At 44.1% G+C, this 14,150-nt stretch overlaps 1 protein-coding gene across 4 annotated transcripts in view; it reads right to left on the bottom strand.

Moving 5' to 3' along the window:
- Positions 1 to 232: 232 nt before the first annotated feature.
- AGO1 (argonaute RISC component 1) overlaps positions 233 to 14,150 on the bottom strand; it is a 35,140-nt gene continuing 21,222 nt past the window's right edge. For all 4 annotated transcript variants that reach the window (XM_057305397.1, XM_057305396.1, XM_044390543.3 and 1 more), the window contains 7 exons: positions 10,286 to 10,445; positions 10,011 to 10,101; positions 8,745 to 8,939; positions 6,690 to 6,824; positions 6,014 to 6,115; positions 5,273 to 5,472; positions 233 to 5,033 (listed from right to left, as the gene is read on the bottom strand). In XM_057305397.1, coding sequence (XP_057161380.1) covers positions 4,925 to 5,033; positions 5,273 to 5,472; positions 6,014 to 6,115; positions 6,690 to 6,824; positions 8,745 to 8,939; positions 10,011 to 10,101; positions 10,286 to 10,445 — 992 coding nt within the window. In that variant the 3' untranslated portion in view covers positions 233 to 4,924. The remainder of the gene's footprint in view (positions 5,034 to 5,272; positions 5,473 to 6,013; positions 6,116 to 6,689; positions 6,825 to 8,744; positions 8,940 to 10,010; positions 10,102 to 10,285; positions 10,446 to 14,150) is intronic.

The raw sequence follows: 14,150 nt of genomic DNA, 5'->3' as shown, positions 1-14,150 counted from the left end.
GTTTGTTGAATGAAGAATAAATGGAGGCTTTGTGAAGTATGGTTACATATAATCTGTAGTTTTTCTTGAAACTAGAAAAACTCTGGTGTTTTTTCTCCACTTTCCTATAGAAGTGATGGTTTTGCTCTTGTAACAATCTAATACTCTAACTTAAAATCTATCAGAGATATAATTAATCCCAACAGTTTTCTTTGCTAATGGGAGTGGGGGGAAAGAGACAGAGAGACCGCACTTTAGAAATAGAAGCCACTGTTGTCTTTATAAAACACAGAATTGTGCTGCTGCTGTTGCTTGCTTTAGAAGGAACTGTACATTACAGCTGCTGGGATAATTTTACAATGGACTGGACAAGGTACAGCTCAAAGCAGGACACAAACACAAGTCTCAAAGGGAAACAAATGCAAACAAGTACACAGCTGTGGGGCTCCAGGGACATTTCCCCATCCATGCTGGACTTGAGAGGGATAAAAAGTTTAGAAACTAAAGTGAAACCCAGAGTAGTCACACATGCCCACCAGATGGCTGCTAAGTGCAACATCACACACCAATCAGGTTGGACTGTGTGCACAGGAAAGTCATTTCATTTTTCCTTATTGCTACTACACCAGGGGACTCAGTGCATTTGACACATTGTCTTTACTTGCACAATCCTTGGAGGGTTTCCTATTTTCCTTTTTAAAGAAGGAAATCTGCCTTCCCCACCTTATTCTGTTTTGTTTTGAGCCCACTCCCTCCACTCCCATTCTTAGGCTCCAAAACAGCAGCCAGAGGTTCTAAGTCAGTAGGAATAGAGTAAGGGGAGAGCACCAACCTAGCCTCTCTCCCTGCCTAGGGAGAAGGCAAGTCCTAATAAAAGGGGGGAAAGAGAAAACCAGAGAATCCCTCCTCCCCAATCTGCTTAGAAGGCTAAATAGGAAAGAGTGCCCTGCATATCCCTGCCATGATCAGACTTTAAGAAGGAAGGCATCCCAGCTACCATCCTGGATTGGCCTAGGCCCAGTAAATATAAAAAATAACTTCCCCCAATATAGTTTCCAAAACTGCATTTTGGCTAGTTTGAGATGACTTTCCACCCTGAAGGGGAAGGAACTTCCATTCTTTGTTACACATGATGCCAGGTCTAAAACACTGCCCCACCAGCCTTGCAGATAGATACCCCATGGGCCAGCTAAGAATTCAAAATGTCCCCTTGGCTGCCCATCCTGAGTGCTAGCCTCATTTACTGAATTCTGGACCACCCCCCCAAACAAAACAAAACAAAACAAAACAAAACAAAACAAAACAACAACCATCCAAGAACATTGTTGCTTAGCCAAAGAGGCGGCCACAGTGGAGCTATCTAGTAGGTGGGAACCAGGAGCTTTTTAAGGAGGTTTCATGCTTTTAGGTATCTTCCTTGTCAACATTATTCTAAACCTAAGTTCCCATCAACAATAGCCCCAGGCTTATCCCGAGTTCAATAGTAGCACCTCAACCCCCAAATGGGTCAGACTGGACTGGAAAAATGACCAATGAACAGTGCTCTTTCCCATCTTTTATCCAAATTCTCTTCATTCTCTTCCCATCACTCTCTTCTTCCCCCATGTCCAACCCCAAACCCTCCAACCCTGGAAACCAAGTAGCTTAACCCTAGGACAGCCTCAAAAAAGGGAGGCCCCAGGTAGAGAAATGGAACCAGATCTAGAAAAAAGCAATGAGAAAAAACAACTCCAAAGAGTGGACAGGTATGGAAGTTGTCAGAAGCCCTCCTGATTTCACGCCAGGTAGGCAGGCCTGCTGCTCTGCCCTTGTGTAACGTTGATGGCAGTCCAGCCCAGAGAGAACATTACCAGGCTTGGGGAACAGATTCTTGGTCTTCTGCAGCCAAGGAGCTAAGCCTGACCTTGCTAGCTAACAGTGGGATTATCATAGCCATGCAGAGAATTCATCATCACATAGGCAGGCAGGCCAGCAAACAAGCTTAGTGAATTGAAAAAAGGAAAAGGATGCCAGGGAAAGAGAGAAGTAGAAAAGAGAGGTAAGAGAGTAGAACAAAGGGAGCAAGAGACCTGTCCAAGAGGATGAGGCTGGGGTCCCCCCAACAATTCCTCAGAGCACAAGTAAGAAGCACCACTTAAACCAAATCCAAGAAAGCCAAAGCTTGCTGCTAAAACCACTTCTCAATCTGCATGCACCATCTTTCAAACAAGAATAACCCTTAAGGTCAAGGGTATTTTTCAAGTCTCAAAGATTAAAAAAAAAAAAAAAAATCAGAGCAAGAAGTCATTTTCTTGCCATTGCCCAAACCGCTTCTCTTGCTTTTTATTTCTTGAATGGCATGTGCAGTGCCAAAGGGCTAAAAAATCCATTTCAGGCCCCAGCTCAAAACCTAAATGGAGAGAGTGAGGCAAAGAGAGAAAAAGGAGAGAACATAAACTTGTTGCTGAGAGTAGGTGGCTACCACCAGCTCCCTATGGATATTTGCAAATGCTGGTGAATGACTGGACCCTCCAGGAACAGTGCCCTGATCCCAGCCCCTAAATGCACCCAAGAAGAGAACATGCAGAGCCCATTGTCCCAAGAGAGCTCCCCTCCCCAAAGGGTGACGGAACACGAAGTAGACAGTATATGAAGGCGATGGACAGGGCAGATGGAGTGTTGGCATCACTCTCTTTAGGCACTTGTGTAAGGAATGTAGGCTCTCCAGTGAGCTGCCTCCTCCCAGAGCCCTCCATTCCATTCTTCAGCTGGGCTGTGCCCATGGGGCACCCCATGCTGTAGCCAGGAGGAAAGAAGTAGAGGAGGAGTTACTCAACAGTCCTGATGCCTTCTCCATAATCAATGTTTGTGCTACGTTTTGTGAAGTCGCTGAACAAAGTAGCCAACCAGAACAGAACCTGGGATAGACTGTTTTGCATAGCAAATCTGGGTCTGTACAAGGGCTGCTGGGGAGGGGAAATGGTAGCTCTAAGCACACAGGCCAGGATTCAGACCGGCCTCCAAGCCTGAGCTAGGTGTAAAGTGTCATGGCTTCATCACCAGAGTGGGGCAAACCCAAGCCCAAGCTCCTCAAAAAGAGGACCTTCCACACTGAAGTTGCAACTCCTCATCCCAAGCAGTGGGATAGGAAAAAAATGAACAGTTAAGGAAAGAGGGGGCCTTGCCTCAAGGCCAGCAGGCACCAAGCTAGAAACCCCCTACTTTTCCAGTTCTGCAAGACAGCCAAACCCCATCTTTATCCAGGGAGACAAAAAACAAAACAAAACAAAGGCCCATGCCACCCACTCACATGCCCTAGTGGGAAACTGGGAAAAATTCATTTGTGTAAACAGAAGCAATAGGGAGCAGCAAAATTCTCCAGCCTGTCCAGAAGACACACTGGAACCAGGGATGAGCCAAAGTCTCAGAGGACAGTCCAGAGAAAGGGAAGATGCACTTGCAGGAAAGAGTGCAGGGCAGTGCAGAGGAGGGAGCCTATAGTAAGAAAAGATATTATCTGCACAGGGGAAGGATGGAGCCTGAGCTCCGCCATGGGGAGATAACCACCCTCTACCTATCCAGGCCAAAGAACAAGTCAGGTACATAGTTCCTGCTGATGGCTCAATGTTTCTGGGATGTAAACTTATTGGGCATGGGAGGGATTTCCAGATTTTGGCAATAGACTCAAGTTATGGTATAAAAATAACATTTAGTTTTTGCTCTTTTTTCTTATTTTAGACCTTTGTTTAGACCTCTTGTTATAAGACACCCCAGTTAAGAAATATTGAAACATAAGCGACTTGACCATCAGGGGAAAAAAGAAGCCACGAATGAGAAATGCTATGAAAGTAACTCCAGACCCAGGCAGATGGGGAGGCTGGGGGGACAGCGAGAAAAGGAGGTGTTAAGTGGAAAGGCCAGGGGCCAGTCATCTCAGCAGCTCCAAGACTTGTCATGTCTGAAAGTGCAAATGTCAATGGACTTTAACCATCTTGAGGTTGTGATCTTCTTAAAAGCTCAATGAATATGGAAGTCAATTCCTCTGAATGCAAAATAGCTGGCGCTCTGGCTGGAGGCTTGTTGGGTTAGGAGTATTTCTTCCCCACCTACCTCCTCTCCCACCCCCACCCCATCCCCCCAAAGAAAGGTACAAAAGGTTGCAGTTCTGCAGCATTACCGTTACAGGGAAGGCACTGGTTACCCACCAGTAGGCGGAAGGAAGACAGGGTCGTGTCACTTCAGAGCTAAGTGCCATAGTGCCTTAAGTCTTACTAGGGGCTGGATGCCTGTCAGGGAGGAGGTGTGAGGTGGGGTAGAAAAGGTGGAGAGAAAGGAATAAGGGAAAGGTGGGGGGTGGCAGCTGGGGGAGGAGCAACCAAAATCATTAGCATTAAAAATCTTCCTACAAACTGGATTTTCAACCCATTAAAACATCTAGTATTCTAAAATATTGATCTGGGTCTGGTTTCGTTTTTCCTCTTAAACAAATCTAGACCTTTTCTGATTAAGGCTCCTAAAAAATCCTTCCCTCCTCCCACCCACTTTCTCAAGCCCCTCACTCTCCCATCTAAAGTAGCAAACCCAAACCTACCAGCTTTTGTCCGCGGGGCTGCAGAGCCGACCTTACCAAGCTGTCAGGCATGAGTCTTTAGCACTGTGAGTCACATGAGACACCTGTGAGTATGGTGGGCACCAGTGCTGCCCCTCTTGGTCCAGTGGGGTCAGGGCCAGATGTGACAAGATGGGGTGAGGAGTGGGGGTCATGAGGTGGACATCAGAGATTTCTGGCTGGTGGTCTGGCTTACTGGCCCTGTTCCCCACCCTTTTGCCCCCTTTGTAGAAGGAAACAAGGCCTTCTGAACTCCTCCCTACCCTCCCTCCTCCTTGCTTCCTCTGGATTTGGGCGGCACAGCTCTTGGGGCTTGGAAAGCTTTCTTCTATCCAGTGAGGTAACAGCGTTCTGCCTTCAAGCGAAGTACATGGTGCGCAGAGTATCCTGGTGAACCTGCACGGCTTTGGCCAGGGCCTGGGGGTCCCGCCCATTGCTCTGCCCCGATATGTGGCTCCCCTCTCCACTGAAAAGCAAAAATGAAAGAAGTCCTTCCTGGTGCACTGAGCTGCTGCTAATCCATTCCCCCATCCAGAGTACCAATTCCCATACCAACTTAAAAGAAAGTCCCAACCCGCATTTGGGCAGATGAGCCCAAGGATATCATATTGTACAATATTCACTTCCTTCTGCCTAAGGAAAGTTGAGAGGATCTGGTACCAGAGGCTAAAGCAAAAGGGAAGCGAGTTTGATCCCAGGCCTCACCTGTCATGCTCCTTGTCCACTAGGTGGTATCGTGCCCGGAAAGCCACCAGGCGGGCATAGTAGGCAGGTGCTGGGATAGAGACGGAGCGTGTGCATCGTACATAAGTGTGGCACAGCTGGTATGTCAAGATCTGGAGCTCATCCGCTGTGAAACGGTTGTCATCCCAAAGGACATAGTAATGGGATGGTCGGCTGGTGCCCTGGGAAGATAGGAAAGTGAGAGGGCCCCACGCTGGGCAGAAGAGATGGCCAATGCTAAGGACCAGGATCACTGTTAAGAGTGTGGTAGGGGGGACGCCTGGGTGACTCAGTTGGTTAAGCATCTGCCTTCGGCTCAGGTCATGATCCCAGGGTTCTGGAATCAAATCCCACATCGGGCTCTCTGCTCAGTAGGGAGCCTGCTTCTTCCTCTGCCTGCCGCTCCCCCTGCTTGTGCTCTCTCTCTCTCTCTGGTGTCAAATAAATAAAATCTTAAAAAAAAAAAAAAAAAAAGTGTGGTTGGGTTGGAAGACCCACCCACAAAAAGGCAGACACAAAGCCACCTATGTCATAAAACACCCTTGTTATGGGCAGCCCTGCCTAAGATGTTCAAAATGTACTTCTGTTCAAGTACGCTAAAGGCTTATTAAGAGAATAATCCTTTTCTGAATGCCCTCAGTGACAACGGATATATTTTAGAGGCAGTGGGAATAATCAACTCATCTTTGACCCATTGGAAACCCCTGGACATAGCCCGGCTACCTGGATGCCTGCATGGCTGCACAGATAGAAGTCAAACTCAAATGGGTGGGTGATGTTTGTGTCCACAGTTGTCCCAGCTGGGATGTTACCACTCTTCCCAATCTGTATAGAGACAAAAACAAACAAAATCCCAAGATCGGCCTGGCCCTAAGTAGGGCCCCAACTGAATTCTACTCTGAGTCTACCAGAATCTAAAAGTAAAGCAGAAGTTGCTGTTCCCAGAGGGTACCAGATCTTGAAATAGTGGGCTTCTACTGTCACACAAACCTGTGGTTAAGTGCTGATTTCACCATTCATTAGCTGTGTGACCTTAGTAAGTCATTTAAGCTTTCTGAGGTTAAAATGGAAGTAATAATAGTACCTACCTCATAGGGCTGCTGTGAGGAAGATACCTTGTACAGTGTCTGACATATAAGAGAAGTTCAATAAGTAGTAGTTCTCTTTCCCTTCTCTGGGAGCTGGTCTATATAGGGGTCTATAGGCCAGGGAGGTAGGAGGAGGGAGAGGAAGTATAAGGGCAGGAGGGGAGAAAGGAAAAAAGAGAAGAAGGTGGCAGAGGAAGGACAAGAGCTGGGAGGATAGACAAACCAAGCCCAGATTTATCTCAAGGGCTTCTTCCATATTAAGAGAAGGAAGACAGGATGAGGGTGGGTGGCTTCCTCAATCTCTCACTCACTCGCTCATTCTTGTCAGCACAAAAAAGGCGGGTATGATGGCGTTTCTGCACCACAATGTAAGTGATCCCAGGCTGGTAGTCCTTTTCCAGTTTGATGCAGGCATCACGAATGGCCAGTAGCTCATAGTGGAGGATCTAGGCACAGGGTGAGGAGGGAGACAATGAGACATAGCTCCTCTTGAGTCATATCTTTGTGAACTAAGAAGTTGCCATTTGTAATATGGCTTTTTGCTCAGTCTCCCTTTATAAACAGACACCCAACCATTACAGATGACAGAGCACTTCTGTCAAAATCAGCCTTTTACTCAGTTAATATGATATGTTGCTAAAAAACCTTGGCCAGGAGGCTTGGCATCAGCAGAAAGCACTCACCTGGTTCCTATTCATAAAGAGACCTAATATCAAGACACAGAACCAAAGCACATAGACATCACTAAAATCACAATGCCCAAAGTAAGGTCAATTTCAGGATCAGGAGGATAACAGGAATTCCCCTGTGAGCTCCAAGAGCAGACAGTGTTGAGACCATCAGAGAAGAGCAGGCACACAGTTCAGGAAGTGGTACAAAGGGAGTAGATGAATTCAGTCCTACAAAGAAGTAGGATTATAAGAATATGGACTAGCTAAAGAAGGACCCATAAGTAAATAACCATATGCAATGGTTGCCTTATGGTTTTAGAAGTCAGATATAGGGAGTCAAAACTATATGGTAGAAATATAGAGAATGGAAATCAATTAAAACTAGGTTTAAACCCAAGCTTTATCTAGTTGTATTCCTGTAAGCAAGCTACTTAAAGTAGCCCTTCTAAGTTTCATTTTCTCCACATCTACTAAAGTTACTAATAGGACTAGCCTCACAAAACTGTTGTGAAAAGTATAACAGATTAATTACGTAAAAGCATAGAAAATCTAGTAGGGGCTTAATAACTGCTGATTGCTTTGCTAAGCAGTTTGAATTTTAACCCAAGACTATGTGAAGCCACTAGACATTCCTGAACAGAGAAATGATAGGATAAATTTGTTTACTGTTTTAGGTAACGCTGGATGATGAGAGAAAATTGAGCATAATGTTTAAGAGCATAAACTCGAATCAGACCAATTTGTCTGAATCCCAGTTCCATGACTGTATAGCTTGGTTGACACCGAAGAAATCATTTAACATTTCCAAGCCTCCTCATCTGTCAAATGCGATAATTATTATTCCATAGGGTTATTCTAAGCATTAATTAGAACACATGTGAAATGCTTACCACAACTCATAGTACATAAGAGTACTCAATAAATGACAGTTAAATTAATATTAAATGGTAGTCAAGGAGACCAGTTCATTATAAACTCTAAACAAAAGAATATGAAGGCTTGGCAGGGACAAAGAATAGGAGGAACATTCTGAAGGAATGTCACCAGCAGTTCTCAAAGTGTGGACTCCAGACCATCACCTACCTAGGAACTTGTCAACTACAAACTCTAGGTGGTGCCTGGGCAGCTCAGTCAGTTAAGCATCTGCCTTTGGTTCAGGTCATGATCCCGGGGTCCTAGGATAGAGCCCCACGTCAGGCTCTCTGCTCGGCGGGGAGCCTGCTTCCTCCCTCTCTCTTTCTTCCTCCCCCAACTCGTGCTCTGTGTCTCTCTCTCCGTCTCTCAAATAAATAAAATCTTAAAACAACAACAACAACAAAAAAGAACTACAAATTCTAGGGACCATAGTAGGCTAGATGAATTAGAAATTCTTATAGCCCGGCGAACTGTTGTAACAAGTCCTCTAGATGATCCTGATGCATGCTTAAGTTTTGAGAACTACTGGTCTAAAGAATCAACATGAACCAATTAGTAAATAGGCACTGAGGCTCTTCTGTTACAAGGAAGGTCTATAGAGGCTTATGCATACCACCTCTCAGTTGTGATCTCTGCTCCTAAGCCTACTGCCATTTAGCAAAGCTCTCAAAGTACCACCTCCCAATGCCAATAGCTTTAAAAAAGACAGCAGTACTCTCTGCACCCATTAGGCCCTCTGGCCCCTATGTAAAGGTTTTCTCCACCTACTTTGGGCCCTACCTGGGGGAGCTGGCCTTCAGGAACCCCATCTCGGTAGAAGATGATGCGGGTAGGCTTGAAGCGGGTAGACTTGTAGAACTGGATGAGCAGCTCACGCACCATGTAGGATAAGTCTTCAATGATCTCCTGCCGGGGTCGCTGCACCCGCACAGTAGCACAGTAACGGCTGGGGTGGGCATCCATACTGCCTACCACCTAGCAATCAAAGAGGCAGGATCAGCCTCCAGAACCTCCACCCTCCCAACACTGTTAGGATGTAGATTTGGGGAAGCTTCTTAGCAAGAAAACTATGCAATCGAATTAGTAGGGTTTTGGATTCAATGAGTCCTGGTTTCAATCTCTATCACACATGCAGAAATTATTTAATCTATCTGATCTTTTTCTTCCTCTCAAATAGGTAAGAACGCCACCTGCCTGCAGTGCTACTGTGGTACGTATAAAACACCTTGCATAGGACCTAGACCACAGCATGTACTTGATAAGTTCAATTTTCTTACCCCTTGCAGGAGGGCAAGTGAAGTTGTAGCACTACTGGCTCAAAGAGTCACAAGTTTGTCCTTTTCTCAATTCAAGTATTAATCTACCCAGGAACCACAGTGAAGAGTATTCCTGCAGGAGGTAGGAGTTAACATCATTTTCAAAGGGGACAGTGGACAGAGCCTAGGACGGATGGCCACAAGGAAAACAAGGACAAGCACAGTACAGGATTTCCCTGCATTTACTGTACTTAGCCCAGTCTGCCTAGAGAAATGTGAGGGTTGAGGAAAGAAAAGTGGGAAGGAAGGCCTGATCCCTCTAGCAATTCGGAAGCCTCAAGTGATGGGGAGCAGAGAAGTCAGGAGAGGGATTGGAAAGACATCTAATCTACTAGATGGATCAGGGGTAGGGATGGGGAAGAGGAAAGGACAGTCCCAGCAACTAAGTAACCACTTTCAAAAGGATTTCAGAGAAGAGACATGGTCTTTCCCATGTCCCAAAAGTGGGCATGGAGAAAGAGTGAGAAATCTGAAAACAGAGCAAGAGTGATGTAGACTGGGCAAAGTCTCTGGCCACCGCCTAAACTCTCACTGCTCTCTCTGAAATACAGATACCATACAGAGTTAGTTTTATGAAGATACCAAGGGAGTAGTTAATGGGGATGATCAGCTGAAAAAAAAGTTCTTATGAAGGGTCAAGCGTCAGAGCTGAGAAAAGGAGATATGTGTAGTCTTCGGTGCTCAGAGCTAAAATGAGAACCTTAAGAAGAAGCTGGAGAGTATCACTCACTGCTGTGATAGAAGGTTTTTTCCCATCCCCTGCTGGGGGGTGTGTAACATCTGCTCCCAGGAATATCACTGGCTGTTGAAAGACGGCAGAGCTAAACAAAGAAGAGAAAACAAATGGTGAGAAGTTGGGTCTTCTCTTCCTGGCACCATCTAGCACCCATTTTGGTCATCTCTCCCTTGTGTCTGATTCACTCTGCCTGGCCAGAGTCCTATCGTTTTGTCAATCCCTGACATGGTACCTTGCTTGACAGGGTAAGTGAGCAATAGAGTTCATACCGCTGGTGTGGGACTAGGATGTTGTTAATGCCACCAAGTTTGACATTGATCTTCAGGCAGAGGTTGGACAGAGTCTGAGGCGAGGTCTTGACCACATTCTTCACTTGCACACACTGTGTAGCCATTCCCAAGAGTGTATCTCCAACACGTTTCACTTCAGCTATAGGCAGGGAGAGAACTAATTAGTGCATTCAACAAATATTTACTGAATGCTGATTAGATGTCAGGCAGGATACAAGGTGGTAAGAACACAATGGTAACCAGAACCATAGGGTCCCTAATCACAGTGGTTACTGTCTAGTGACTAATCTTAAAAGTCATGAAAAGTACAACAATGATAAATGCTACAACAGAAAACTTCATGAAGATATGATAGCATATAATGGGGGTAATAACCCAGCCAGGAAAGGACTAAATAATGAGAGAAATGAAACCCAAAGGTAGAAAAGCACTCAGAAGAGAGGCAGAGTTGGGACAGAGCATTCCAGAGAGGGGGAACAGCATGCAAAAATGCACTATGGTAGGAGATATGTTTGAGAAACTGAAAAGCCAAAGTAACTAAAAAGAAGAGCAAAGGAACCATGGTGTAAGAGAAAGAATGTGGTCATCGGACTGATCTAGCAAGAATTGAAGGTAGCTTGTACTAAGAAGACAGTTGCTTAGATGGAAAGAAACAAACAGATTCAAGAGATATTTAAGGGATTCCGAGATGATATATGTAAGGAAGAAGAATGTTTATGGATAACTTCAAGTTCTTAGCTTTTGTAATAAAACAGATAGGTCATAAACTGTTTCTGAAACATTCTGAATTTGAAGTGCTTTTGGGTCATCCCACTGAGGATATCAATTAGGCAATGAGAATAGTAGTTGAAAGGTCAAAAGCAGTCTGAAAGGAGATACAAATTTGTTAGATATTTTGTACAGATAGTAATTAAAGGTATGAACATAATGAGATCATCAAGGAAGAGAACAGGTGAAAGGAGTAGGGCTTAGACCTGAACCTTGAAGAACTCCTAATATTTGCAGAACAGTTAAGAAGATGAGTCTGCAAAGGAGAAATACCTAGAGAACTAGGAGGAAGATAGTGTTGTATCATGAATACCAAGGGAAGAGAGGGTTTCAAGAAGGAGCAAGTGTTCAACAAAATCAAATGCTAAGAGATCTAGTAAAATAAGGACCAGAAATGTCCTTTCTTTTTCTGTTTTTTTTTTTTTTTTTTTAAAGTAGGCTCTGCACCCAGCATGAAGCCCAATGCGGGGCTTAAACTCCAGCACCCCCAGAAATGTCCTTTGAATTGATATCAAGGCAAAAAACTAATGTTTAGAGGCAAAAACGATTTTTGTGATATAAAGTGCCAAGGAGGAGATGTGGGATCAATGAAGGATTTAGTATGTTTTCAATGAGAGAGACCAGAACATGTTTAAAAAGCTAAAATGATCATTTCCACTGCGGAGAGAGATGGAATAGTTCGTGACCAACCAATGCTTCACAGATAACATTCAGAAAAGCCAGACAAAATATAGAAATCATCCTTTAAAGGCAACAGAGAGGTGCTGAGACAAGAACTGAAGGGGCAAAAACTCCAGAGAGGAAGAGAATCTCACCAAGGTGAGCTATCTTCTGCAGCTGCTTTTACCCTGGGTATATTTGCTGATTCTAGGTGTGGGCAGGAGGCTGAGATTCTAGGCTTTGCACCAGCAGAGGAACCACTGCCAGGAGATGAAGAAGGCAAGAGTTTCTGGAGGAGACAGACTAATTCTAAATGTGAAAGGTTAAAAAAAACAAAAAACACACATTTAAAAGAAAACATAGACTAGTACCTTACGATCTTGGGATTTCTTAAGCAGGACACAGAAATTGCTAGCCATAAAGAAAAAATGTTACACAGGGGCGCCTGGGTGGCACAGCGGTTAAGCGCCTGCCTTCAGCGCAGGGCGTGATCCCAGCGTTCTGGGATCGAGCCCCACATCAGGCTCCTCCGCTATGAGCCTGCTTCTTCCTCTCCCACTCCCCCTGCTTGTGTTCCCTCTCTCACTGGCTGTCTCTATCTCTGTCAAATAAATAAATAAAATCTTAAAAAAGAAAAAATGTTACACAATTTGGACTACATTAAAATTTTAAATTTCTGTTCAACAAAAGACTCCATTAAGAAAGTAAAAAGGCAAGCCACAAAGCAGAGAAGACATGTATAATACACATACATATTAAATAAAGGAATTATAAACCAATAAATCAATCACCTATAAATCAATCAATAAGAAAAAGGTAGTAGTTAAGGCAATAAGAAAAGAGAAAAACCTGAGTAAGACACTTTAAAAAGAGGCTAGTGAAATAGCCAACAGACATATAAAAAGATACCCAACTTTATCAATCACCAGAGAAATCAAATTAAAAGCAAAACACACCATAAAAAACAGCTAAAATGAAAGAGATAAGTTTGGTAAGGATATAAAATACCTAGAGCTCTCATACACTGCTGGCAGAAATGTAAACTATACACTTAAAATGCCTCCTAGAGGGGCACCTGGGTGGCTCGCTCGGTGAAGCATCTGTCTACCTTCGGCTCAGGTCATGAGCCCAGGGTTCTGGGATGGAGCCCAGCATCGGGCTCCCTGTTCAGCAGGGAGCCTGCTTCTCCCTCTGCCTGCTGTCCCCCCTGCCTGTGCGCTCTTTCTCTCTCTGACAAATAAATAAAATCTTTAAAAACAAATAAATAAAATTCCTCCTAGATACACACCCAATGGAAATGGGTATATATGTTCAAAGGATATGTACAAGAATGTTCACTGAGGCATTATTTATAATAGTAAAAACTGGAACAACACAAATATGCCCACTGATAGAACAGATAAATACATGTAAATTGTTATATTCATCTAATGGAAAAACTATAACAAACTACGACTAAACAAACATGGATGAATCTCATAAACTTAATGTTGAGTAAAAAGCCAGACACAAAAAAAGTACGTAACAAATGATTCATTTACATAAAGTTCAAAGACTGTCAAAACGAATCTATGGCATTAGAAGCCAAAATAGTGATTACCATTGATGGGGAGCTATAGTGATTAGCAGCCTGAGGTTGTGGTAATGTTTTGCTCCTAAAACTGGGTACTGGTTACCCTGCTGTGACATTTTGTAAAAATTCACTGAACTGAACTCTGGAGATTTCTATACGTATACTACAAAAAAAAGTTTACATTAAAAAAAAGGCTAATAGTATCAATTTAGTGGAGAGGAAGGAGTTAAAAATACTAAGGACAGGAGGAGATGTGGGACCAGATCAGAACTGGACAATTGTGACACTGTCCTTACTTCTATACTCTCAGGGCAACCACAATGCAAATGGACCTTGCTTTGGCCTCCAAGGAGGGAAGGTGAGGGTCTTTAGAAGAATCTAACTGCTCCTCTTATCTGTTGGCTTAATTCTTAGGCAATTGTGTTCATTGTCCAAGTGGCATATAATCAAGGAACAGAATGTAAGTAGAAGAAACCCAAGGTCCTAATCAAGGTTGAGACTGGAGAGAGGTATAGTACTACTGCGCCCAGGGTGGGGAAAATTCTCAGAGTAAGCACTGCCTTCCCCAAGCATACTGCACTATACTACTCCCAAGCAGGCCAATACTGCATTCTCCCTTTAATGGAGGGAACCAGAAATGTGGATAATTACTCAAGGCAGTTCTCCTAAAAAGTATCCTTATTTTGCATCTAAGGGTTATCCATAAAGGCCCAGAGACATGGACTGGAGTCAACCAACTTCCCTCCATAAGTAATTACTGAGTATCATGTCAGTGTGTCAGTGGCAGGCTTTACCTTAAGATTATATACGCAGAGGGAAGAGGGAAGATCTACTCCATGCTCA

Source organism: Ursus arctos, unplaced genomic scaffold, assembly GCF_023065955.2.
Source record: "Ursus arctos isolate Adak ecotype North America unplaced genomic scaffold, UrsArc2.0 scaffold_32, whole genome shotgun sequence".
In the NCBI taxonomy this organism is placed as follows: domain Eukaryota; kingdom Metazoa; phylum Chordata; class Mammalia; order Carnivora; family Ursidae; genus Ursus; species Ursus arctos.
The sequence above is the reverse complement of the archived record's forward strand: the minus strand, read 5'-3'. Positions and strand labels throughout refer to the sequence as shown.